We start from the raw sequence: 24382 nt of genomic DNA on the forward strand, positions 1-24382 counted from the left end.
GGGAAAGTATATCAAAAACTTCTGATGAGTACTGTCTAACAACGGCTTTTCTACACATGCTCTAGCTCAATATTCCAAATGGGGATAGACTTATCTGGAAAGATTTTCCGCAGCAGCTCCACTTGCTCTCATTTCAACTTCCATGCCGTCGCCATGTGGCATATTACAAATAACACAAAGATACCCATTTCGGAGTGTGTAACAAGATGTGAAATGATGACCGACGCTTCACCATTCTCTCATTCAGTTAGCAGGAATTTCTCTCACCTGCATCACCCAGTAGTGTGACCAGTGACTTTTCAAAACTACAATTTCCTCCATCTCTGTGTGTATATATATTTCTTTAAAAAAAAACAACCAATATAAAGAGCAATTTTTACAGCTGAAGGTGTTTGGAAGTAAATAACCTGGCGTCTTGCTGGATAGCGGCTGCTTTATCAGTGGGTGAAGAAGAAGGCGGAAAAACAGCCCTTCAGATTGACACAATGGCACGGCGCTCTGACGGGAAGAGGGCACAGAGGCAGGGAGGGAGGCAAACACAACAAACAGAGAAGAAATAGACTTGATATCACGACTCAGATGGGATGGAGAGGGTGAGTGTAAATCCCGTCTTCCCGGTTTGGTTTTCTAAAAACCTCGGCTTGTATCCTCCCGTGTCGTGTTTTAGGATTTCAGGGCCTAAATCCACCGTGCTGATATATCATAAGGAACATGAGAGCTGCTGCTGAATTACGACAGCAAATACTGCACCACTTTCACAATATTTGTAAACATCAAAATTTTACACTCCATGGAACCACATTTCTTCCAGCAAAATTCCTGCAGGAGGAATGCGATGCTATTCTCCAATTTCATTTTGGGGACATCACCGAGCCAAGGCCCCTCTTTTGGCTCAGCACACTGTCTCATGTCTTAACAAGTCTTTACCCTTGGCCAAATCTTAAATAAAAAAAAACCCAGAATCCGGCAGTATACCCCAAACCAGATTGCACTTTGTATGAGCGGGTGTGTAAGCGTTTGTGAGCATCTGTCTTGGATTTCTGAACTGTGTCAGCGCTCATGCTGTGGTGCCTTAAAAAAAAAAAAAAAAATTTCTTTGCCTCTCCCTCTCTCTTCCCTTTAACTCACCCTCGTCTTTCCTTATACAGCATATCAATGAAGGCCAGATATGAACGAGAGGAAGGAGGGTGTACGTGGGTGTATGTGTGTAGCCGTGCATGGCTGAGCGCACTGTTCAATAGTGCGCTGGCTGGCTGGCTGGCGCTGCGGCTGGCAAACGGCTACACTGCAGACTTCGGCTGGGGCTCTGCTATCGCACCCAGTTATCGTTTCCCCCATGAAGGACTCCCTTATCACCCCAGCCCAGAGAGGTCTCCCTTCTTCTCCCATCCCTGAGACAATCTCTCTCTCTCTCCCTCCCACCACCCATCTCCTCCCATCTCCTCCCTCACCCCCCCACCCACATCCATCCCCTCCTTTCATATCCACCCAGCGCTCCGTCGCGCAACATTCAACCGAGAGGGAGGGAGGGGAGAGGGCTTCAAAGAATCTCTCTAACAAATGCACACATAAATGCACACCAACTCCCCAAGTGTAAATGAGTGAGTGTGTGTGTGTACGTGCGTACGCTCAATTTGCCAAAACAGTTTTTCCAGTGTAATTGGGCTTGGGGTACCTGTGTCCATGAGATAGCGCAGCCTCTTCTCCACGCGAGCTGCTCGGGTGTCTATGTGCCGCTGCTCGCTCTCCAGTGCAGACAGCTCCCCAACCACATACTGACTGGTGTCTTTGAACGCCTTCTGTCAACCAGAGAGAGAGAGAGAGAGAGAGAGAGAGAGAGAGAGAGAGAGAGAGAGAGAGAGAGAGAGAGAGAGAGAGAGAGAACAAGAAGAGCGATATAGTATTAAAAAGAGTCAGAGGGAAAAGGGGAGAGAGGGATGAGAGAACAAGGAGGAATAGAGAAATACAGATACAATGGAGCAAAACGGTGGCGAAGGAACATAAAAAGAGCAAGTGTGAGTACGTTAAAAACAAATCAGAGCAGAGAAAATTAAGTAGAAGAAACAGGATAGTGAAAACGACACATAAAGAGTTGAACCGGTAAAAAGTTTAATTTCCTAACAGATAATGACTGCTGCTGCGTTCGCTTTCACCTGTGATTCTGTTGACATTTTCCACTTATTCTCTTCCACCTGTAAAACCATTTTCTGAATGCAGCCACAAAGCTGTTTTTTAAAAAGTGATTAGAATACTTGTTAAAAAGTTTTAATATAACTAAGGCAAAGCCTTGGACCGAACACTGACGTAGGTTGAGGTAAATATATCTTGTCGATTGTATGTGATACACCGTAGTTTAAAATTGCTTTAGGGTTTATGAAGGTGTTGCAGTTCCTTGAGGCTGGCTCCAAAATATTGGTTTGATCGCTATAGACAGTTTTCTCCTCCATTACACCTGTATGGGGGGGGTGCGATGTGACATTTTAAGCCATAAAACAGTGTTTCTGCCTCTCACTGTGTCTTTCTCTCTCAGCGTCCACTCGATGCGGCTCAGTTGCTAGCTCTTGTGAAGACTGTGTTTGTCTTTTGGAGCATTTTATGACAAACACCGGGAATAATATGACTTCTTGTGTGCTGAAGCATTCTAACAGATCATCTAAGACATCCCTGTTGCAATATTTATGCAGAGTGAAGCTCTCATATTTAATGTTGTATGCTAACAGCGTTAGCACTTTTAGCAGCTATTGGTAGCTTGCAGGTTGCTCAAGCCAGATCCTGCCTGGACTCACTGAGACCATCATGTGGAAAATTTTGTGAATCTTCAACTGAATTTCAGGCCAAAGCAGAGAAAAGAGGATGAAAATAATGAAGAGTTATGTTGAGAGAGACGGTACAACAGAAAAAAAAACTAAACATATTCATAGTCCATCCATCCATCCATTTTCTTCCACTTTATCCAGAGTCGGGTCGCGGGGCAGCAGCTCAAGCAAAGCCGCCCAGACCTCCCGATCCACACACACCTCCTCCAGCTCCTCCGGGGGAACCCCAAGGCGTTCCCAAGCCAGCCGAGAGATGTAGTCCCTCCAGCGTGTCCTGGGTCTTCCCCGGGGCCTCCTCCCAGAGGGATGTGTCCGGAACACCTCTCCAGCGAGGTGACGGGGGGCATCCGGAAAAGATGCCCGAGCCACCTCAACTGACTCCTTTCGACGTGGAGGAGCAGCGGCTCGACTCCGAGCTCCTCCCGAGTGACATATTCATAGTATGTATATGTATAACATGTAGCCTTTCCCCCTTTTCCCCAATATTGGTAACACTGGTGGGCACTTGGAAAAATAGATTTATAGAGTCCATCTTTATGAAATTTATTTTTAACAAAGTGTCAAATAATTTTGTTTTATTATATAACTGCATATACTGCACATAAGTAATTTTAGAATTTTGCCTGCTTCCTGCCATGAGGGTGCTGCTTCCATAGAGATGCAGTGAAAATGAGCAAACTGTGTAAAAAATGTGACACAAGCAAAAGGGGGAGGGGTTCAGTAGGTTAAAGGTTTAATAGTTTTCTTTCTGCTGGTTAAATGTGCATATAAGACACTTCAGATGCTCTTTGTACACGCTTTCTGTCTGACCTCTCGTCACCGGTCTCTTGGCCATTTGCTATTTTTCAGACAAATTCCTCAGAGTGCAGAAAATGTTTATTCAAATTCACTACTAAGGATGCATCCAAAACTACTTTTTCTTTTTTTTTGCTGATGTAATTCACTTTTCTTAATGGGACATAGAACAAGTGGGCAGGAGAGAAAGTTTCCCACCAATCCACTCAGACCAGCACTTTTTTTCCCTGTACTCCATCTCTCCAGCGTGTGAGTAAATATGAAAATGTGTGGTTCTATACATGTGTGATTTTCCAAAGTGTGTGTGTATGTGGCTATGCTTCCTGCCCTCCCTCATCCTCCTCCTTACGCGCACTTGCTCTATCACCATATTTTTCCCTCACAAATCAATTTTACACATGATCAGCCCACTCCCCTTGCCTCGCTCGGCCCAGCCGTAATTAAGAGGAGGGAAATTACCATATATATTATATTAATGCAAACATCATTCAGCAGGTAATTCTTGGCTGATCGGGATAATGGAAAGGTTGAACACCCATTAACCCTGGGGCCCAGGCACTGTGAGTGAGTGTGTGTGTGTATGTGTGCGTGCATGGCACTGGGTTGGAGGATGCAGGGTCGTGAAGGATGCTCGGGAAGAGAGATTCACCCTGTGGCCCCTTGTGCCACACACAAAAACACACAGTGAGTTCACTCTGAAATAATCACATTCATACAGGCACACTCTTTGTACGCACCAGTTCAAAGATGCTGAGAAGAATGTATCTGTGTATTTATGAGGGATGTGAATAGATTAAAAAAACATTCATAATTAATCACACACTTTTTCTGTAATTAACCGGGATTAATAAGATGTGTGATTATAAAATATGTCTCATTCAACACAAAGGAAGAATATATTTTAAATACAATTAATTCAACAGGTGATGTGAATGTAGCCAGAGATAAAAGCATGTCTATACACATGCAGTTGTGGACAAGTTCAAAGACTTTTGTTCAAACTTGGAACCCCCCCCCAAAAAAATATACATATTTTATTTTATCAAACAGTATATGTGTATGATAAGTCAGTTAGAATGTCTAGTTTATTTCCACATAAAGTTGTTTTAAATTATTAATTACACAATTTATTTCAGTCTTCCTTCACTCCGACAGGTTTATATACAATTCTATAAAATTGCAGAAAGACTTGCAATTGCTTGATTGCATTGCTTTTAAATCACTAATTGGCACAATTAGGTAGTTAATTGGGAAAACCTTTGGCTGAATTTAAGGGTCTACCTGCAGAACCAGTGCCTCATTGCTTTTAATTCAATTTATTCTTTTATATACCGCCAATTCACAACAACGCCTCAAGGCACGTCACACAAAACAATTCAGAAAAAACAAGATTAATTAAAAGATTAAAAAGCACAATTAAAAGATTAAAAGGCACAATAAAAGAGTAAATAAATAAATAATAAAATTTTTTTAAAATAAAGTAATTTAATTGCTTGGTTTTGTCATTTCAGTTCCTCTTCTTGTGCACTGATTTGCTAAAAGTTGAACAGCCAATCAGAGTGTGCTCTCTCACCCACTGGCATCAACGCGGACTCAACAGGTACCGGACACACCGAGCCGAGTTGGGTCATCAAGTCCGGATGTGACCAGATGGCCGACTGTGTCTCAGGCTTAACTCCTGACAAGGACCGTAGTATTATTTCCTGAATTTTCCTTAATTTGGAGGCTTGAGTCACCCAGCACACAGGCTATGTGAAGTTCTGTCCGTTGTCACGCTACGGGCACTTAGTTTTGGTTACCCTCAACGTAAATTACCTGTGTTACATGAACTCAGACAGAAAAATAAAGTTTGATATGACGCCTTAGAGGAGGCTGTCTAGAAAAAGAGGGGTCATAAGTTACATATTCAACTGCAGACAAGTCTCAAAGTGTCTTTGAGCAAGACACTGATCTCAGCCACGGACCCTAACGAAATGTGGAGAGAAAACAGACGGAGAGAAAGAGGAAAACATTTGGACTTTTAGGTAGTATAAAACAGAAGGGCCAACTGGAGAATGAAGATGACATACTTCCTCTTCAAAAGGCCTTCGAACATCTCCATCTGTTGGGGATCCTCTCTCCTCAGCTGTTTTCACATCCTCAGGAACAGACTTCTGTCTTCTCATTTCTGGCGAGGCAAAGAGACAAACAGATTAAACTAGAAGCACTCGGAGAGCGCAAACCTCCGCCAAGGCCATAGGGTCACTGACGTCACATGGAATACCCTTTGGCAAAGAGACTTATTCCACGTCATTTCACACATCTACCATCATGTTTCAGATTCAGTGGTTAACCCTCTGGGGTCCGAGGGTATTTTTTGGACAATTCACTCGCCTGGCATAAATGTTTTATTATTGCTGTTAACAGCTCTCCCTGCATCCCACAATCAAGTTTTATGTCTCTTTTTTTCAGGACAACCTGTACTTTCAAAATATATATGCTATAGTTGTGTTTCCTAAGTGTAATAAAGGTTTACAATTAGAAATAAGAAAGGAAGAAGTAAAGCGGTAAATAATTTTCCACACACATTTATTCAAAACACACAGCATACTATAATAAACTGTTTTGACACTTTATAAAGGGCTCTTGTGTGAAAGACTGTACAACAAAAAGTTCAAACAATAAACACAAATGCACATTTTGAACAGTATATACAAAATGGTCTATGTGTTTTGTTTGTCTTCACATCTCAATGCAATTTCTGTCTGCTATTACACAAAGGTCACATCACAAACTTCTATTATGAAGTTGACCGTTTGTTCTATCCTGCTCTCAAAGCAACATTCACACTTCAAGGCTCATTCAGTTTGAGGAGCGGCCCCTCCCCCCTCGCTCCACTGATATGGTAAACAGTGCTTTACGCCGGAGCGAGAGAGCTTGCCACAGGCTTATCCAGTAACACTCACAGGAAAACTAGTCAAGCAATCCTGATACTCACACACTGTTTGAGCATGTGAGATTGTATGAGAGGCTCTCTGTCTGCTCCCTTTCACTTTCGCTATGCGTAATGGCGCAGGATGCATTAGAGCAGCCAGGGGGCTATTCAAACTGGCCAACTAGTAACACATCACTCCTAAAAACAATCTTTGGTGTGTCACGTGAGGTGAATCTGCACTACGATTGGATTTTGGAAAACCATGTGACGGTGAACCAATTCCTATTGGACACTCACATTGTGCACGTCATCACACAGCATCTATGAGGAGTACAAAGATGGTGGACGGTGGCTCGAAAGTCTGCAGCGTTAACTTTTCAGCAAAAGAAAGTACGTTTCTATCTCATATCATTAAAAAGTTATTTATAATTTAGTAAAGCTTGGTCTCAGCTGTTGTATACGACGACGTCGGCCCCAGAGGGTTAATTTTACCTTCATTGTGGTGGTACACAGAGGCACAAAAAGTGTGTCTGGATCTGACTTCGTTCTCCTGCGTCTGTGTGGATTTCCTCCCAGGGTACTTTGGCAGCCGGATTTAGTTTACAAACAAGTTAAATTATGGCTGGTTTTGCAATTACACTCAACAAAAATATAAACGCAACACTTTTGGTTTTGCTCCCATTTTGTATGAGATGAACTCAACGATCTAAAACTTTTTCCAAATACACAATATCACCATTTCCCTCAAATATTGTTCACAAACCAGTCTAAATCTGTGATAGTGAGCACTTCTCCTTTGCTGAGATAATCCATCCCACCTCACAGGTGTGCCATATCAAGATGCTGATTAGACACCATGATTAGTGCACAGGTGTGCCTTAGACTGTCCACAATAAAAGGCCACTCTGAAAGGTGCAGTTTTGTTTTATTGGGGGGGAATACCAGTCAGTATCTGGTGTGACCACCATTTGCCTCATGCAGTGCAACACATCTCCTTCGCATAGAGTTGATCAGGTTGTCAATTGTGGCCTATGGAATGTTGGTCCACTCCTCTTCAATGGCTGTGCGAAGTTGCTGGATATTGGCAGGAACTGGTACACGCTGTCGTATACGCCGGTCCAGAGCATCCCAAACATGCTCAATGGGTGACATGTCCGGTGAGTATGCCGGCCATGCAAGAACTGGGACATTTTCAGCTTCCAAGAATTGTGTACAGATCCTTGCAACATGGGGCCATGCATTATCCTGCTGCAACATGAGGTGATGTTCTTGGATGTATTGCACAACAATGGGCCTCAGGATCTCGTCACAGTATCTCTGTGCGTTCAAAATGCCATCAATAAAATGCACCTGTGTTCTTCGTCCATAACAGACGCCTGCCCATACCATAACCCCACCGCCACTATGGGTCACTCGATCCACAACACTGACATCAGAAAACCGCTCACCCACACGACGCCACACACGCTGTCTGCCATCTGTCCTGAACAGTGTGAAGCGGGATTCATCCGTGAAGAGAACACCTCTCCAACATGCCAAACGCCAGCGAATGTGAGCATTTGCCCACTCAAGTCGGTTACGACGACGAACTGGAGTCAGGTCGAGACCCCGACGAGGACGACAAGCATGCAGATGAGCTTCCCTGAGACGGTTTCTGACAGTTTGTGCAGAAATTCTTTGGTTATGCAAACCGATTGTTTCAGCAGCTGTCCGAGTGGCTGGTCTCAGACGATCTTGGAGGTGAACATGCTGGATGTGGAGGTCCTGGGCTGGTGTGGTTACACGTGGTCTGCGGTTGTGAGGCTGGTTGGATGTACTGCCAAATTCTGTGAAATGCCTTTGGAGACGGCTTATGGTAGAGAAATGAAACATTCAATACATGAGCAACAGCTCTGGTTGACATTCCTACTGTCAGCATGCCAATTGCATGCTCCCTCAAATCTTGCGGACATCTGTGGCATTGTGCTGTGTGATAAAACTGCACCTTTCAGAGTGGCCTTTTATTGTGGGCAGTCTAAGGCACACTGTGCACTAATCATGGTGTCTAATCAGCATCTGATATGGCACACCTGTGAGGTGGGATGGATTATCTCAGCAAAGGAGAAGTGCTCACTATCACAGATTTAGACTGGTTTGTGAACAATATTTGAGGGAAATGGTGATATTGTGTATGTGGAAAAAGTTTTAGATCTTTGAGTTCATCTCGTACAAAATGGGAGCAAAACCAAAAGTGTTGCGTTTATATTTTTGTTGAGTGTATAATTCTAAAACAGGCAAACGTGGACTGCAGTGTATGCAGATAAATTCCCTGACTGCACATACTTGTGCTGATACTCTGTTTAGATGTTTGATGTTTGGTATGACATGAGCACAGGCTTTCTTCATATGAAGACGTGAACTTGTAGACAAACAAGACTGGGTCATCAACAGTAATGGAACGGAAGGAAGAGTCTGCAACGAACACCAGCTGATGTTGGCAGCTGAAGATTCTTATATCACCAGGAACCTCGTTGTTATGGGAAGTCGCAAATATAAACTTACAATATGGTGTTTTGGCCTCATCACAGACTGAATGGATGCATACATTAGACAGAGAGGTCTAGAACAATGGAAAGCAACAGACCAGTCATTAAGACTTCTCACACCTCAGAATATCTGAGCATGTACCCATCACCTCCCAGCTCCGGTGTCTCCAAAGTGCTGCTGTACAAATACATGCTCAGTACATGATCTCAGTGTAAATACGCACTGTGTGTGTGTGTGTGTGTGTGTTTCCACCTGGTCTGCTCTCCACATATTGGCTGAAAGACTTCAGCTGTGTTTTCCTGACTGCAGAGTCCTTGTTGAAGACGACCGGGCTACGCAACCTCTCCGTCGCCCTGCGCAGACGCTCTGCTCGCAACTCCTCAGCAGAAGCCTGCCACATACACGAATGAATGAATCAATGAATCAATACAAAAGAATTATTGTGAAGAACTGAAGATTATTTAGATTAATTATGTTATTATTAACCATCAGATGACAAAGTAAAACTTCTTAAATCATTCTAAAGTCAGTTTTAAGCAGAATAGCAGATTAGCACAGACTACTGTGGAGGATTGCTCAGACTAGGGGAGTGCTGAGACCCTGACACCGGTTCAAACCCCACGCCTGCCTCATTTCTCCATGTAATGTGAAGCTGCGTCAGGAAGAAAATCTGATGGAAATCTTGTGCCAACTCAACATGCAGATGCACCTCAGATTTGCTGTGGTGACCCCTAGTGCAAACAAAAAAGCAGCCGAAGAGACTGACTGGTTGTGCTTGAGACAACTCCCACCTTAAATGATGATGCAGTGGCAGTGATTATTCTTTTTGACCAATCAGCAATCCGCAGTGTTTTCACATCAACTTCTGGTGCTGCCTTAGCTTGACTGGAACTACAACAGAGTTGACACAAAGAAGCAGACAAGGTACCGGGTACCAGGCTTGGCCCAATGGAAAACCAACAAGGCGGGCAAGAGCTCCGCACATTGACCCCAAAAGACATCGGGAAACAAAGACCAAACGGTATGTCAATCTGCTGCCCCCCCCCTTCACATCTCATCTATTATTCTGTCACCTTCTATCAAAAATACAACACTGCTAACTCCCATAAGAATGTGTGCGCGTGCACACACACACACACACACACGAGAGAGAGAGACAAAAAGGAGGCAATTAACTTGACTTTCAACAAAACCCAGAGCCAGAAAATATATTCATATTATGCAAAACGCAAAAAGCGGTATTGTTTTCAAAGTGAACATGTGTTTAAAAAGCTGCGCGCTCATTCCTCCCTCTATCAAAAATGGCATGCAGAAACGCTTTATTACCAGGCCTCCAAATATGCCAAGCCGAGTGGAAAAGAAACCAACTCAGGCAAAGATTGCCGTTGTAGCAACGCTAATAAGACTAGAAAACGTGCAATAAAGTCAACAATTAGGGCAAACATGTTCAACTGCTTGAGACAGAAGGCGATAGTGAAGGAGTGTGTGCCAAGCAGGGACAGCTAATAGAGTCAGTGTGGGAGGGGATCAGACGCTAACACAGAACCGTTAGTTTAGCTTCAGATGATTGACTTTCAAAAACAGTGTCAGCAATTAGTCTGCCCTCAATTTCTTTTGTTTATTAGTCTGTCAGCTCCCACCAGCCACTTAAAACTTTAAGCAACAATTTAAACCAAGTCAGATTTATTTGTGAAGGCAATTATATATTTTTTTTAATGCAGGTATTCACAAAATGAGTATTTGAGTACATACGAGGTCTATTAGAAAAGTATCCGACCTTATTTAAAAAAAAAAAAACATATGGATTTGAATCACGTGTGCTTGCGTGAGCCAACCTTGAACCTTCATGCGCATGCATGATTTTTTTCATGCCTGTCGGTTGCATCATTCGCCTGTGAGCAGGCTTTGAGTGAGGAGTGGTCCAGCCCTCTCGGCGGATTTTCATTGTCAGGGAAATGGCTGAGAGACTGCCGCTTTGCTTGATCAAATTTTTTTTAGAAACTGTGAGGCACATCCATGTGGACACCATTCAAGAAATTCAGGTAGTTTTTGGTGAAAATTTTATGGGCTTCAAAGACATTAAGGGATGTTACTGTTGGGAAAGTGTAGGTACACGGACCCACAACAGGGGGCGCAAATGAACGGACAATGGAGGAAGTCAAATAACAACACTTTACTGTTGTGAATGGGCACAACAAACACAACAGATTACAACAATAGACAACAAGTCAAATCACAGAAGGTGTCGTGTGGGCAGGCTCGAAGATAGAAGACGTCTGTTCAAAGCAGAACCGGAACCACACGATTTCCTCCGCCACCAGACCCCGGGAATACTGGAGCCGCCAAGTCCCGAACTCCCAGGTGGCCACTGCCTCCGCGTGTCGGACCTGGTACTGCTGGCGAGGAACAAAAAAAACAATTAAATGTGGGCGCGTTTACACCCAGCAATCCACACGGCAGGAAAACTACCTCCACCTCTCGTTGGAAAGAGTCTGCTATATAATGCACAAAAGTCACAAAAGGTTACTGAAAAGATCTCACGGTCAGCTGAGAACGTTACCTTCCAGGTAGAACGTATATCGGCAAAGAGGTGGAGACGTCGTCCTGCTGATGTACCCCTGCTGATCAGGTGATTGGTAACAGCTGTTGCAGGTGATGCGTGACAGCTGTCACCCTGGCTGCTCCTGTGAGGCGGCATGCGCCCTCTGGTGCCTGGAGCCCGCACTCCAGACAGGGCGCCCTCTGGTGGTGGGCCAGGCAGTACCTCCTCTTCTGGCGGCCCACACAACAGGACCCCCCCCCCTCAACGGGCGCCTCCTGGCGCCCGACCAGGCTTGTCCGGGTGGCGGCGGTAGAAATCGGCCAGGAGGGACGGGTCCAGGATGAAGCTCCTCTTCACCCAGGAGCGTTCTTCGGGACCGTACCCCTCCCAGTCCACCAAATACTGGAAGCCCCGGCCCATCCTACGGACATCCAAGAGCCGGCGTACAGTCCAAGCCGGCTCGCCATCGATGATCCGGGCAGGAGGCGGTGCCGGACCCGGAGTACAGAGGGGTGACGTGTGATGCGGTTTGACACGGGATACATGAAACACAGGATGGATCCGCAGTGAGGCCGGAAGCTGAAGCCTCACTGCGGCTGGACTGATGACCTTAAGGATCTTGAATGGGCCGATATAACGGTCCTGTAGCTTGGGGGAGTCCACTTTGAGGGGAATGTCCTTTGTGGATAACCACACCTCCTGCCCTGGCCGATACGCAGGGGCCGGGGTCCGCCGACGGTCTGCATGGGCTTTGCCCTCGTCCGGGCCTTTAGCAAAGCAGAACGGGCGGCACGCCACACCCGACGGCACTTCCATAGGTGGGCCTGGACCGAGGGCACACCAACCTCTCCCTCAACCACCGGAAACAACGGGGGCTGATACCCCAGACACACCTCAAAAGGGGAGAGGCCGGTGGCTGAAGACACCTGGCTGTTATGGGCAATACTCGATCCAGGCCAAATGGGTACTCCAGGCCGCCGGGGTGCGCGGCAGTCCGCAGCGCAAGGCCTGTTCCACCTCCTGGTTTACCCCGTTTTGCTTGCCCGTTGGTCTGAGGGTGGTACCCGGACGAGAGACTCACCGTGGCCCCCAGTTCCCGGCAGAAGCTCCTCCAGACTTGCGAGGAGAACTGGGGACCGCGATCAGAGACGATGTCTGTTGGAATCCCATGCAGCCGGACGACGTGGTGGACCAGAGGTCCGCTGTGCTCCTGGGCTGTTGGAGCTTCGGGAGGGCCACGAAGTGGGCCGCCTTGGAGAATCGGTCCACTATCGTGAGGATGGTGGTGTTACCCTGGGACGGCAGGAGGCCCGTGACAAAATCCAGGCGATGTGGGACCAGGGGCGATGAGGCACAGGCAGCGGCTGGAGTAGTCCTGATGCCCTGCGATGGTCAGCCTTGCCCCTGGCGCAGGTGGTGCAGGCCTGGATATAATCCCGGACGTCGGCCTCTAGGGACGCCCACCAGAAGCGCTGCCGGACAAACTGCCACGGTTCTTCGCACCCCTGGATGACAGGAGAGCTTGGAGCGTGACAGAAGTCCAGGACTGCAGCCCTAGCTTCTGGTGGGACGTATAGTTTGTTCTTCGGCCCAGTTCCGGGGTCCGGGCTTCGTGCCAGGGCCTCCCGGACGGTTCTCTCTACGTCCAGGTGAGGGTGGCCACGATAGTGGACTCCGGGATGATGGGTTCCGGTGGATCCGACAACTCCGCTTTGACTTAATCTTCATGTACCCGGGACAAGGCATCGATCTCTGGTTTTTTGGTCCCGGGACGGTAGGTGATCCGGAAGTCAAAACGGCCGAAGAAACAGTGGACCAGCGGGCTTGCCTGGGGTTCAGCCGCTTGGCGGTCCTGATATACTCCAGGTTCCGGTGGTCAGTGAAAACCGTGAATGGCACGTACGTTCCCTCCAACAGATGTCTCCACTCTTCAAGAGCCTCTTTCACCGCAAGGAGTTCTCGATTGCCGACGTCATAGTTCCGTTCGGCCGGGGTCAACCTGCGGGAAAAATAGGCACAACGGGTGAAGGACCTTATCGGTCTTCCCGCTCTGGGAAAGCACAGCTCCTATCCCTGAGTCCGAGGGCGTCACTTCAACCACTAACCTGGCGACTAGGATCGGGCTGCACCAGAACGGGTGCAGACGAGAAGCGCCGTTTCAACTCCTTGAACGCGGCATCGCAACGATCCGACCAGGTGAAGGGGACTTTTGGTGAGGTCAGGGCTGTCAGGGGGCTAACTACCTGACTGTAGCCCTTAATGAACCTCCTGTAGAAATGTGCAAAGCCGAGGAACTGTTGCAGCTTCCTACGGCTAGTGGGTTGGGGCCAGTCTCTCACCGCCGCAACCTTGGCCGATCAGGAGCGACGGAGTTGGGGGAGATGATAAACCCCAGGAAGGACAAAGATGTGCGGTGAAACTCACACTTCTCGCCCTTCACAAACAGCCGGTTCTCCAACAACCGCTGCAGGACTTGACGTACATGCCGGACATGAGTCTCAGGATCCGGAGAAAAGATGAGTATATCGTCTAGATATACGAAGACGAATCGGTGCAGGAAATCCCGCAAGACATCATTAACTAATGCTTGGAACGTCGCGGGGGCGTTTGTGAGGCCGAACGGCATGACCAGGTACTCAAAGTGACCTAATGGGGTGTTGAATGCCGTCTTCCATTCGTCTCCCTTCCGGATCCGAACCAGGTGATACGCATTTCTAAGATCCAGCTTAGTAAAGATTTTGGCTCCATGCAGGGGGGTGAACACGGAATCTAATAATGGCAACGGGTATCGGTTTGCGAACCGTAATCTCATTCAGCCCCCTGTAATCAATACATGGACGAAGTCCGCCATCTTTCTTGCCCACAAAAAAGAAACCTGCCCCCATCGGGGAGGTGGAGTTCCGGATCAGCCCGGCAGCTAATGAGTCCCGGATGTAGGTCTCCATTGATTCGCGCTCAGGTCGTGAGAGGTTGGACAGCCTGCTGGACGGGAACTCAGCGCCTGGAACCAAATCAATGGCACAATCGTACGGACGGTGCGGGGGAAGGGTGAGTGCCAGATCCTTGCTGAAGACGTCAGCAAGATCGTGGTACTCAACCGGCACTGCCGTCAGATTGGGAGGGACTTTGACCTCCTCCTTAGCCTGGGAACCGGGAGGAACCGAGGATCCTAAACACACCCGATGGCAGGTTTCGCTCCACTGAACCACCACCCCAGACGGCCAATCGATCCGGGGATTGTGCTTTAACATCCATGGGATGCCCAAAATCACGCGGGAGGTAGAAGGAGTTACAAAAACTCAATCTCCTCCCGGTGGTTTCCAGACACCACCAGAGTTACTGGTTGTGTCTTGTGTGTGAGTAAAGGGAGGAGGGTGCCATCTAGTGCCCGCACCTGCAATGGCGAAGGAAGCGCCACCAGAGGGAGCCCTACCTCCTTTGCCCATCCGCTGTCTAGCAGATTCCCTTCTGACCCCGTGTCCACCAGTGCTCGGGCTTGAAGGGTTAAATCCCCACTCAGGATTGTGACTGGGAGTCGTGTGGCAATTTGTGTGTGTCTCACTTGAATGTCTTGACCCCCCCTTAGCCCAGTCTCTAAGGGCGAGTGTTGACGTCTTGGCCGTTTGGGGCAGTCTCTCTGTGTGTGCTCTGTTGAGCTGCAGAGAAAACACTCTCCACGGATCAGCCTCCCCATTTTGGCCCTGTGCGTTTCCCTAACAACGTCAACAGGGGGAGCTGTTGCCCCACAAAGCGCTGCGGCTGTGGAGCGTGGGGAGGGCGGCCCCTTTTCCAACCCGGAAGGGAGAGGGGTGGCGCGTATCCGGTCACGTCCTTCGCCTCGCTCCCGACGGCGTTCCTCTAACCGATTGTCTAATCGTATAACGAGATCAATAAGCCCGTCCAAATCCTGCGGTTCGTCCTTAGCCACCAGGTGCTCCTTCAGGACCAACGATAGTCCGTTTACGAAGGCGGCGCGGAGGGGCAGTGCTATTCCAGCCGGACCTCGCAGCCGCGATGCGGAAGTCGACTGCATAAGCAGCTGCGCTCCGGCGCCCCTGTCTCATTGACAGCAGCACGGCTGAAGCGGTCTCTCCTCTATTTGGGTGATCGAACACTGTTCTGAACTCCCTCACAAACCCATCATATGTCAGAAGGAGCCGTGAATTTTGCTCCCAGAGCGCTGTAGCCCAAGCGCGTGCCTTGCCGTGAAGCAGATTAATCACATAAGCTATCTTACTAGCATTAGTCGCGTACATGACGGGACGTTGTGCGAAAGACGAGCGAAACACTGCATAAGAAAGTCCACGCATGTCTCCACACAACCCCGTACGGTTCTGGAGGGCTTATGTGTGCTTCAGGGGAAGGTGGGAGGGGTCGTTGAACGACCTGTGGAACGTCACTATTGCGCACAGGATCGACAGGAAGGGGAGCCGCAGCAGCGCCCTGAGGGCGCGCTTCCACCTGCGCGGCGAGAGCCTCCACCCTGCAGTTAAGGAGGACGTTCTGCTCGGTCATCAGATCCAGCCGAGCCGTAAAAGCGGTGAGGATTCGCTGCAACTCACCGATCATTCCTCCTGCAGACGCCTGTGCGCCCTGCTCTTCCATTGGCCGTTCAACAGCCGGTCGACGCCCCTCGGGGTCCATGACGTTGGCCGAGATATCCTGTTGGGAAAGTGTAGGTACACGGACCCACAACAGGGGGCGCAAATGAACGGACAATGGAGGAAGTCAAATAACAACACTTTACTGTTGTGAATGGGCACAACAAACACAACAGATTACAACAATAGACGACAAGTCAAATCACAGAAGGTGTCGTGTGGGCAGGCTCGAAGATAGAAGACGTCTGTCCAAAGCAGAACCGGAACCACACGATTTCCTCCGCCACCAGACCCCGGGAATACTGGAGCCGCCAAGTCCCGAACTCCCAGGTGGCCACTGCCTCCGCGTGTCGGACCTGGTACTGCTGGCGAGGAACAAAAAAAAAACAATTAAATGTGGGCGCGTTTACACCCAGCAATCCACACGGCAGGAAAACTACCTCCACCTCTCGTTGGAAAGAGTCTGCTATATAATGCACAAAAGTCACAAAAGGTTACTGAAAAGATCTCACGGTCAGCTGAGAACGTTACCTTCCAGGTAGAACGATATCTCGGCAAAGAGGTGGAGACGTCGTCCTGCTGATGTACCCCTGCTGATCAGGTGATTGGTAACAGCTGTTGCAGGTGATGCGTGACAGCTGTCACCCTGGCTGCTCCTGTGAGGCGGCTGCGCCCTCTGGTGCCTGGAGCCCGCACTCCAGACAGGGCGCCCTCTGGTGGTGGGCCAGCAGTACCTCCTCTTCTGGCGGCCCACACAACATGTTACTGTCCCTTTAAGGACGGCCCACAGCAGCTGTGGGGCACGCCGCGCTCCAGCTGCCATCGACAGGCTGAGCGACCATTTCATTTCTAAACGGATCGCTCTGTGGATCCGTGACCATCGTGTGTAATTTCTCTGGTTATCACAAGAGCTGGACATCAACTATTTTCCTGCAGATTTCACTTTTAACAAGAGATTTTGTTACGGAAAGCCGAGAGGACGCTTTGCGTGTCACGATGGATTTGCTGCTGGACCGACACAAACCACCTCCCTTTTGGTCTCACAGGACAGCTTTGAGATGGCGTTCAGACAGCTGTCGGTGGTTTTTCAGTCGAGTGATTATCCAAGAAATTGTGGACGAGCCTGGACATGTCAGAACATGTTCTGTGACGCTTCATCACGGCGTTGATTTGCGTGTCGTGGCACCCGCGACGCGCAGAATTCCTCCGCACGTCTGTCTCAATTTGCCGAAAAAGTGCTGATGTCCACGTCTTTTCACAATTCCTGTGCTAGTCCAGACGACGTCCCGGATAAAACACAGCGTCCAGTTTGGAAATGAACGGCACATTCTACTTTTAACGAGGAGTTTTTATCATGGAAAGAGGAACGGACACTTCGCGTGTCACAACGGCAAGTGAGACAAAGAACACCTCCGTTTCGGAGTGCCAGAAGGACAATCTGGGACATGCCTTTCAGTGCTTACCAGTCGAGTGAGTATCAGAGACATTGTGGAGAGCTGGACATGTCCCAGCTTGTCCTTCTGGCACTCCGAAATGGAGGTGTTCTTTGTCTCGCTTGCCGTCGTGACGCGCGAACTGTCTGTTCCTCTTTCCATGACAAAACTCCTCGTTAAAAGTGGAATGTGCCGTTCATTTCCAAACTGGATGCTGTGTTTTATCCGGGACGTCATCTGGACTAGCACAGGAATTGTGAAAAGACGTGGACATCAGCACTTTTTCTGCAAATTGAGACAGACGTGCGGAGGAATTCTGCGCGTCGCGGGTGCTTCAACACGCAAAGCAACGCTGTGATGAAGCGTCACAGAACATGTTCTGGCATGTCCACAATTTCTTGGATAATCACTCGACTGAAAAACCACCGACAGCTGTCTGAACACCATCTCAAAGCTGTCCTGTGAGACCAAAACGGAGGTGGTTTTGTGTCGGTCCAGCAGCAAATCCATCGTGATGCGTGAAGCGTCCGCTCGGCTTTCCATGACAAAATCTCTTGTTAAAAGTGAAATCTGCAGGAAAGTAGTTGATGTCCAGCTCTTGTGATAACCAGAGAAATTGCACACGATGGTGATGGATCCACAGAGCGATTTAGAAATGAAATGGTCGCTCAGCCTGTCGATGGCAGCTGGAGCGCGGCGTGCCCCACAGCTGCTGTGGGCCGTCCTTAAAGGGACAGTAACATCCCTTAATATCTTTGAAGCCCATAAAATTTTCACCAAAAACCAGCTGAATTTCTCGAATGGTGTCCCACATGGATGTGCCTCACAGTTTCTAAAAAAAAATTGATCAAGCAAAGCGGCAGTCTCTCAGCCATTTCCCTGACAATGAAAATCCGCCAAGAGGGCTGGACCACTCCTCACTCAAAGCCTGCTCACAGGCGAATGACGCAACCAACAGGCGTGAAAAAAATCACGCATGCGCATGAAGGTTCAAGGTTGGCTCACGCAAGCACACGTGATTCAAATCCATGTTTTTTTTTTTTTAAATAAGGTCAGATACTTTTCTAATAGACCTCGTATGTAACTGCCTATACTCTACAAACACATCTTGATTGTTTACTTCAAGCCCATTACGGCAGTGTACAGAGGCAAACCCCCACAAAAATTGTGTCATTGTCCAAATATTTATGAACCCAGCTACATAAAGCAGAGGACTATTTTCCCAGAAAATGAGGTCAAACCAAAACCTCTTGACCCAACCTAACTTACACCACTAACATTCGTATAATGACCATTACAGACCATTTAACCCAAAAAGAAAAGGGAAAGGTCACCTGTCTTCAACAGGCTTCTGGTCCATTCCAAGATGCTTCGCTGGCATTAAAATGATAAACATCTCTTAGCCTGTTCAGGTGATATTCTGTTTCCGTCATTACTCACCAAGTTGACTTATTTCCTCAGAAGTTGGTTGATACAACCACACTTTAATAGGCCTCTGGTCCAACCTAAGATGACTCACTACCATCAAAATGATCATCTCTTAGACCATGGAAGGGTTAATTAATTTCTGTCATCACGTGGCATACAGACAAGAGGACAGGTGATGTCGATGTTAATATGCCTTTGGCTGTTAGTCAAAGGGTAAAACGTGATTGTGTGAGGTTTTGTGCACATTTGTCCTTCTGTTTCTACCCTAAGCTGCTCTGACTACAAGCAAAATGTTGCTTGCTCTGACTGTAGACTTTAAATACAAAATGCAAAATTTGATTTGCATGCATTTGTATGCGTGTATGTTTGTATCACCTGTTCCTTTCAACCCAATGTGGGTAAATGTAGATGTCAAAGAAATGCTTATTTTGTAAACTCAAAATAAATGATCAATCAGTCAATATGTATGTATATGTACGTGTATATGTGTGTGTATATATGTATATGTAGTATGTATGTGCATATATGTATACATGTGTGCGTGTATATATATGTGTATATGTGTAGGGATATGTATGTGTAGGTATAAATGTATGTTATATATATGTATTGTATATTTATTTATGTGTTAGTGGGTATGTATACAGGTATATATGTGAGTGTCTATATGTATATAATGCGTGTGTACGTATGTACGTATACAGGTATGTATGCACGGCCCAAGCAGAGGGTCACCCCCTAGAGCAGGGGTAGGCAACCTGTTCCAGAAAGAGCCATGAGGGTGCAGGTTTTCTTTGCAGCCACTGACTCCACCAGGTGATTTCACTGATTAACTGATTCCATCTGCTCAAAGTGATATTAATCAGTAAAATCACCTGGTGGAGTCAGTGGCTGCAAAGAAAACCTGCACCCTCATGCTCTTTCTGGAACAGGTTGCCTACCCCTGCCCTAGAGCCTGGTCTGCTTGAGGTTTCTTCCTAAGAGGGAGTTTTTCCTCACCACAGTTGCTCTGGGGGTCGGCAGGGTTAATATGGAGTGACTTGGGCCAAGTTGTTGTGATTTGGCGCTTTATACATAACATACTTATACATGAATTGAAATGTAATTGAATATTGAAGTGTATGTCTGTGTTGATATGTAGTGTGTTGTGAATTTGTGTATATGTTGTTATGACTGTTATAATTGTTGGACTCATTCTAGCAGGGGTGGGCGTTGATAAGCTTTGCTTCTGCCCACACCCTTTCGGACTCATAGGCTTGTTTATATGACATTCATATTATTGGTATGTTTCTGTTCTTTCGGATTTGTGTGTGTGCCGAATAAATCCATTCATTCATTCATTCATTCATTTGGATGCACTATCCTGAAGCATCCACCAGGTGGCAGCACAGCATGTGATGTGTTACTGTTCATGCAGACTCCTGAACAGCAATCAAATCAGGGCTCTGTCAAAGAATTCAAAATGAACTTTGAATATAAATCAATGTGGATGGAAACAATGACAGTGGGAAAGTTAATATTATGGCACTGTTTATGTTCCATGAAGAAGGATGAAATTAATTTGTTGTAAGACAAGAATTCTATTCCCTGCTAATTCTCTCTTCCCACTCCTGTTGAACAGGTGGTGGAAGGATTTGAATGATCCACATTTTCTGAGTTAGCCATCACTAATTGCAGTATAGACAAAACCTATTGGCGCCAAGCCACACATTCCATCTATTCTTTAATGACAGTTTAACTTTCCCATTCTGCTGAGTATTTCAGCTTGTACTGTGATGTTTTCTTCTTCATGTGAACTCCAGAACCTTGTACAAAAGGCAATTCAAAGGTTTCAAAACACTTCATAGCAGTGTTTTGAGTCAGTCATTTGCAGAAATGATGAAAAGTTTTGGCACCAACATCAACCACACGTTCTATCTTTTCCTTAATTACACTTTTACTTTCCAGAACTGTTGTATATACTGTTTCAGATTTGCTCCAATAGTTTACATCATGATTTTCCCCAAAGGTGCTGTCTTCACACTGCTCGTAAGGTGAGGGGCGGAGCTGTGGTTTATTTCACAGGCAAAGTTGCTTTTGGGATTGATCTGGTGCATAAAACTCCTCAGCTGCTCCTTGTTATGCACTGCTTTTAGTTTGGTGAGTCAAAAGGTGACAGTCTACATAAGCTAGCTGTGATGAACTAAGTCATTCCCTCATCTCCAAACCCTACGCTGTTACCAGCCAGGGAATATTTAATCATTAGGCATCAACATCACGAAAGTCCTGCCATGTACCAAAAGTGTTCATATGACAGACACACAACTGTGGACACGTTTACAGGCGGCATGAGTGTCAAATACTGTGCATGTCCATATCTGTTGTGAGTTATGAAGTGTCCTGTAGGATCAGAAGTACCAACCACAGACAGACCAGCTGCTCACTTGGCTTCTATTTTTTTACACTCTGGGACAAATGGATATCGGGGTGTCCCCACCTCCCACTCTCCTTCTTACTCTCCGTCTTTATATCTTATCGCTGTTACCATCGCTATGGAAAGCGGCAGCAGTGGTGATTCAGTAGTTTTCTTGTGTCTGAATGTGCATGCAGGCGGCTGCGTGACTAATGATGCAGTCTGCTAAGCGCTGCATGCCCTTATCGTGCACAACCGAGACTGCGCATATGCACAATCACTAATGAGAGTGAGTGTTTGTCATCCTCCTGCAGGTCAGTCCACTTGCCTCAAGGACTTACGGGATGCCCAACCCCTTGGGACAAGCTCTCTATTTTTGGTCCCCCCAGAACAGAAAAAACACCACAAATATAAGACCAAACATATCATGTAAAAAGATCAAAACTTTGCAGGTTTAAATGTGGAAGTGGATATGAAGAGTTTTTTCTTCATCCTCATATCGCTTAGAATCACAAATTATTACATAGTGATTTGGGGGGGGGGGGGGGGCACTACAGAACACAAGCAATGACTAACAACATGAACCAGACGAGAGTCTTTTATGGTGCTTTCACACCGACATTGTGGGACCTTCACGTTTTCAATTTGATGTGAACCAAACAGCAAGTGTGAAAACTGCCTCAGACCACGGTCCAAAGAGGAGGTCTCAGTCCAGACTGAAGTGAATCATGATGTGGTTTGTTTGCAGTGTGAAAACACTTTTTGGATAGTTCAGACTTTCTGAGCAATTACAAGAAGTTTTGCTTGGATTGGCAGTCACCGTTGTCACATCGCTCAGTATTTGCATAAAATAAGGCATTTCATGTATTTTGGCACTGCCTAGCTGCTGGCACATTGACGGTTGTCCGGCTGTAGAAAACCCACTCTGATTGAAAATGAATGGCAAGTTGGCACTTTGCCTCTGTCATTTGTAGCTGATGTAACCGTAGGCTAGGTCAGGTGTCTTCAGCCAATCAACTGCTGTCTGAACACACCTGGTTGGATTCATTATGTGCAGTGAGAGCAGTGACAAATGGAGAATGTGCAGTACTCTGTGTCCCGAAAACCAGGTTTGGTAAACACTGGACATGCTGGCTTTGCCACTGTTGTAGTTCGGGGGGTGCAGAGTCGGCTATATAGAAGCCACAGATAATGACTTGCTGTTCAGTTAACTGTATGAACAAACCATTAAGAAATCTGTGCTTCAGTATTTTCAATGAATTAATCTTCAATATTGTTTAATTTGTATGTTAGCACTGATAGCATTAATTAGCAGGTATTGATAGCAAGATAAAATTAGCTATACTGCTAGTGCCATGGTTACTGAGGATATATGCCGGTCATTAAATACCCAACCTTTTCCTGACCCATGAAAAGCCACACTCAACCACGTGTGAGCTACTTAAGCTCTCATCTATTATATTTTACGTCTTTTATATCAAGTATTTGTGGCTTTTTCATGTGCCAAAAAAAAAAAAAAGCAAAACAACAACAACAAAAATATTACCAGGAAAAAAATCCCAACTTCATTACTAGGGTCACTGATAAAGTTTGAGCACTGGAAATACAGAAATTGGATCTGCACACTTTTGGCTAAGGTGCTTTTGTTTGGCATTAGGTGTCAACCAAAAGTTGCCTTGACTTCAGTGTGGTGTTAGATATTGATGTGGGGTCACAGAGACAGTCACTCCTTTGGCCATGAAGGACTAAGCCTTTCAAGCTTTGAACACAAGAGGGTGTTTATGTGATTCGATGATCAAAGATACCCCGTGTCGCCATAAGTACAGAGCGTCTCTCACATGTACTAACACACACACACACCTTATTCCACTTGACATTCAAAATCAATTAAACAGATGTTAAGACTGGCCGACTGAGTTGTTGACTCAATACTCACATCAGAAGATACAGACAGACGAAGCAAAGCACAGTCTACCCCAGCCACAAGCACACAAACTGACTGGAAAGGTCAAAGTCAACAGCAGGGACTGCTGCATGTTTCGCAGAGCATTATGGGAGCTTTAGACACACTCATATGGACACGAAAGGGATAAGCTATAGTCCAACATGAGGTAGTCCAACTGACTGATGTACAAGTGAGGTCAATCGGACCTGATTGATTGGACTGACCCTTTGATGATGTGGCGAGAACAGGGGTCAGAGAGATGAAAGGCAAAAAGTGGGTAGCGTTGAGAAGAGATGGAAAGGATGGACCCGTGTGTACCTCCAATCCTTCCACAGGGCCTGAGTGGAGAGGTGGAAGAGGCAGACGGTGAGGAAGACGAGGAGGTGGAGGAAGGAGGAGGAGAGGTGACTCCACCTGGTCTCAGCTCGACCAGCTTCTTCAGCTTCAGGTCCATGTGCTTACTGTTTGTACCTGCAAATTTTGAGACAGACGGAAAGAAACAATGTTCGAGTAGCAGCAGAGCCTATAACAGAAACTGTACGTGTTGTGTCCGCACGTATATAAAAATATGTTCAATTCTGATAGAGGGGATAAAGACCGTGTACAATCAACAATATATATTTATGTGAGTACTGTGTTCGGGGGGGGAAAGACTGGGGGAGGGAGCAGCAGAGGAAAACAAAGTCTGGAGACAGTGCTCTTCAAAGTACGCAAAACATTTGTCCATTTTCATGTTTGTTTCTTCTGTTCTCTCATTGTTTCCTCACCTATCTCACACGGCTAGGAACACCAAGAAGCAAAACAACATAAATTAAAAGCAAAACAAAGCAATTAGTTTACCTCTGAAGATTTATGCAAATGCTTTCCTGAAGATAAAATTTTATTCCTGTCTGGAGAGCACTTTTGAGTTTATTAATTACTACTTTAAGAAGAAGAAAAAAGAAATAACTACACAACAATTTGGAGGCATTTAATAACTGTATACTTCAG

General features: G+C 46.6%; 1 protein-coding gene across 1 annotated transcript in view; it reads right to left on the reverse strand.

Annotated features, from left to right (window-relative positions):
• ehbp1 (EH domain binding protein 1) overlaps positions 1-24382 on the reverse strand; it is a 331101-nt gene that overhangs the window by 60460 nt on the left and 246259 nt on the right. Inside the window, 5 exon segments of the mRNA XM_034184954.1 lie at positions 1676-1799; positions 5681-5778; positions 9304-9442; positions 21460-21473; positions 23726-23863. Of these exon segments, the coding sequence (XP_034040845.1) occupies positions 1676-1799; positions 5681-5778; positions 9304-9442; positions 21460-21473; positions 23726-23863 (513 nt within the window).

This window comes from Thalassophryne amazonica, chromosome 13 (assembly GCF_902500255.1).
Source record: "Thalassophryne amazonica chromosome 13, fThaAma1.1, whole genome shotgun sequence".
Taxonomy (NCBI): Eukaryota; Metazoa; Chordata; class Actinopteri; order Batrachoidiformes; family Batrachoididae; genus Thalassophryne; species Thalassophryne amazonica.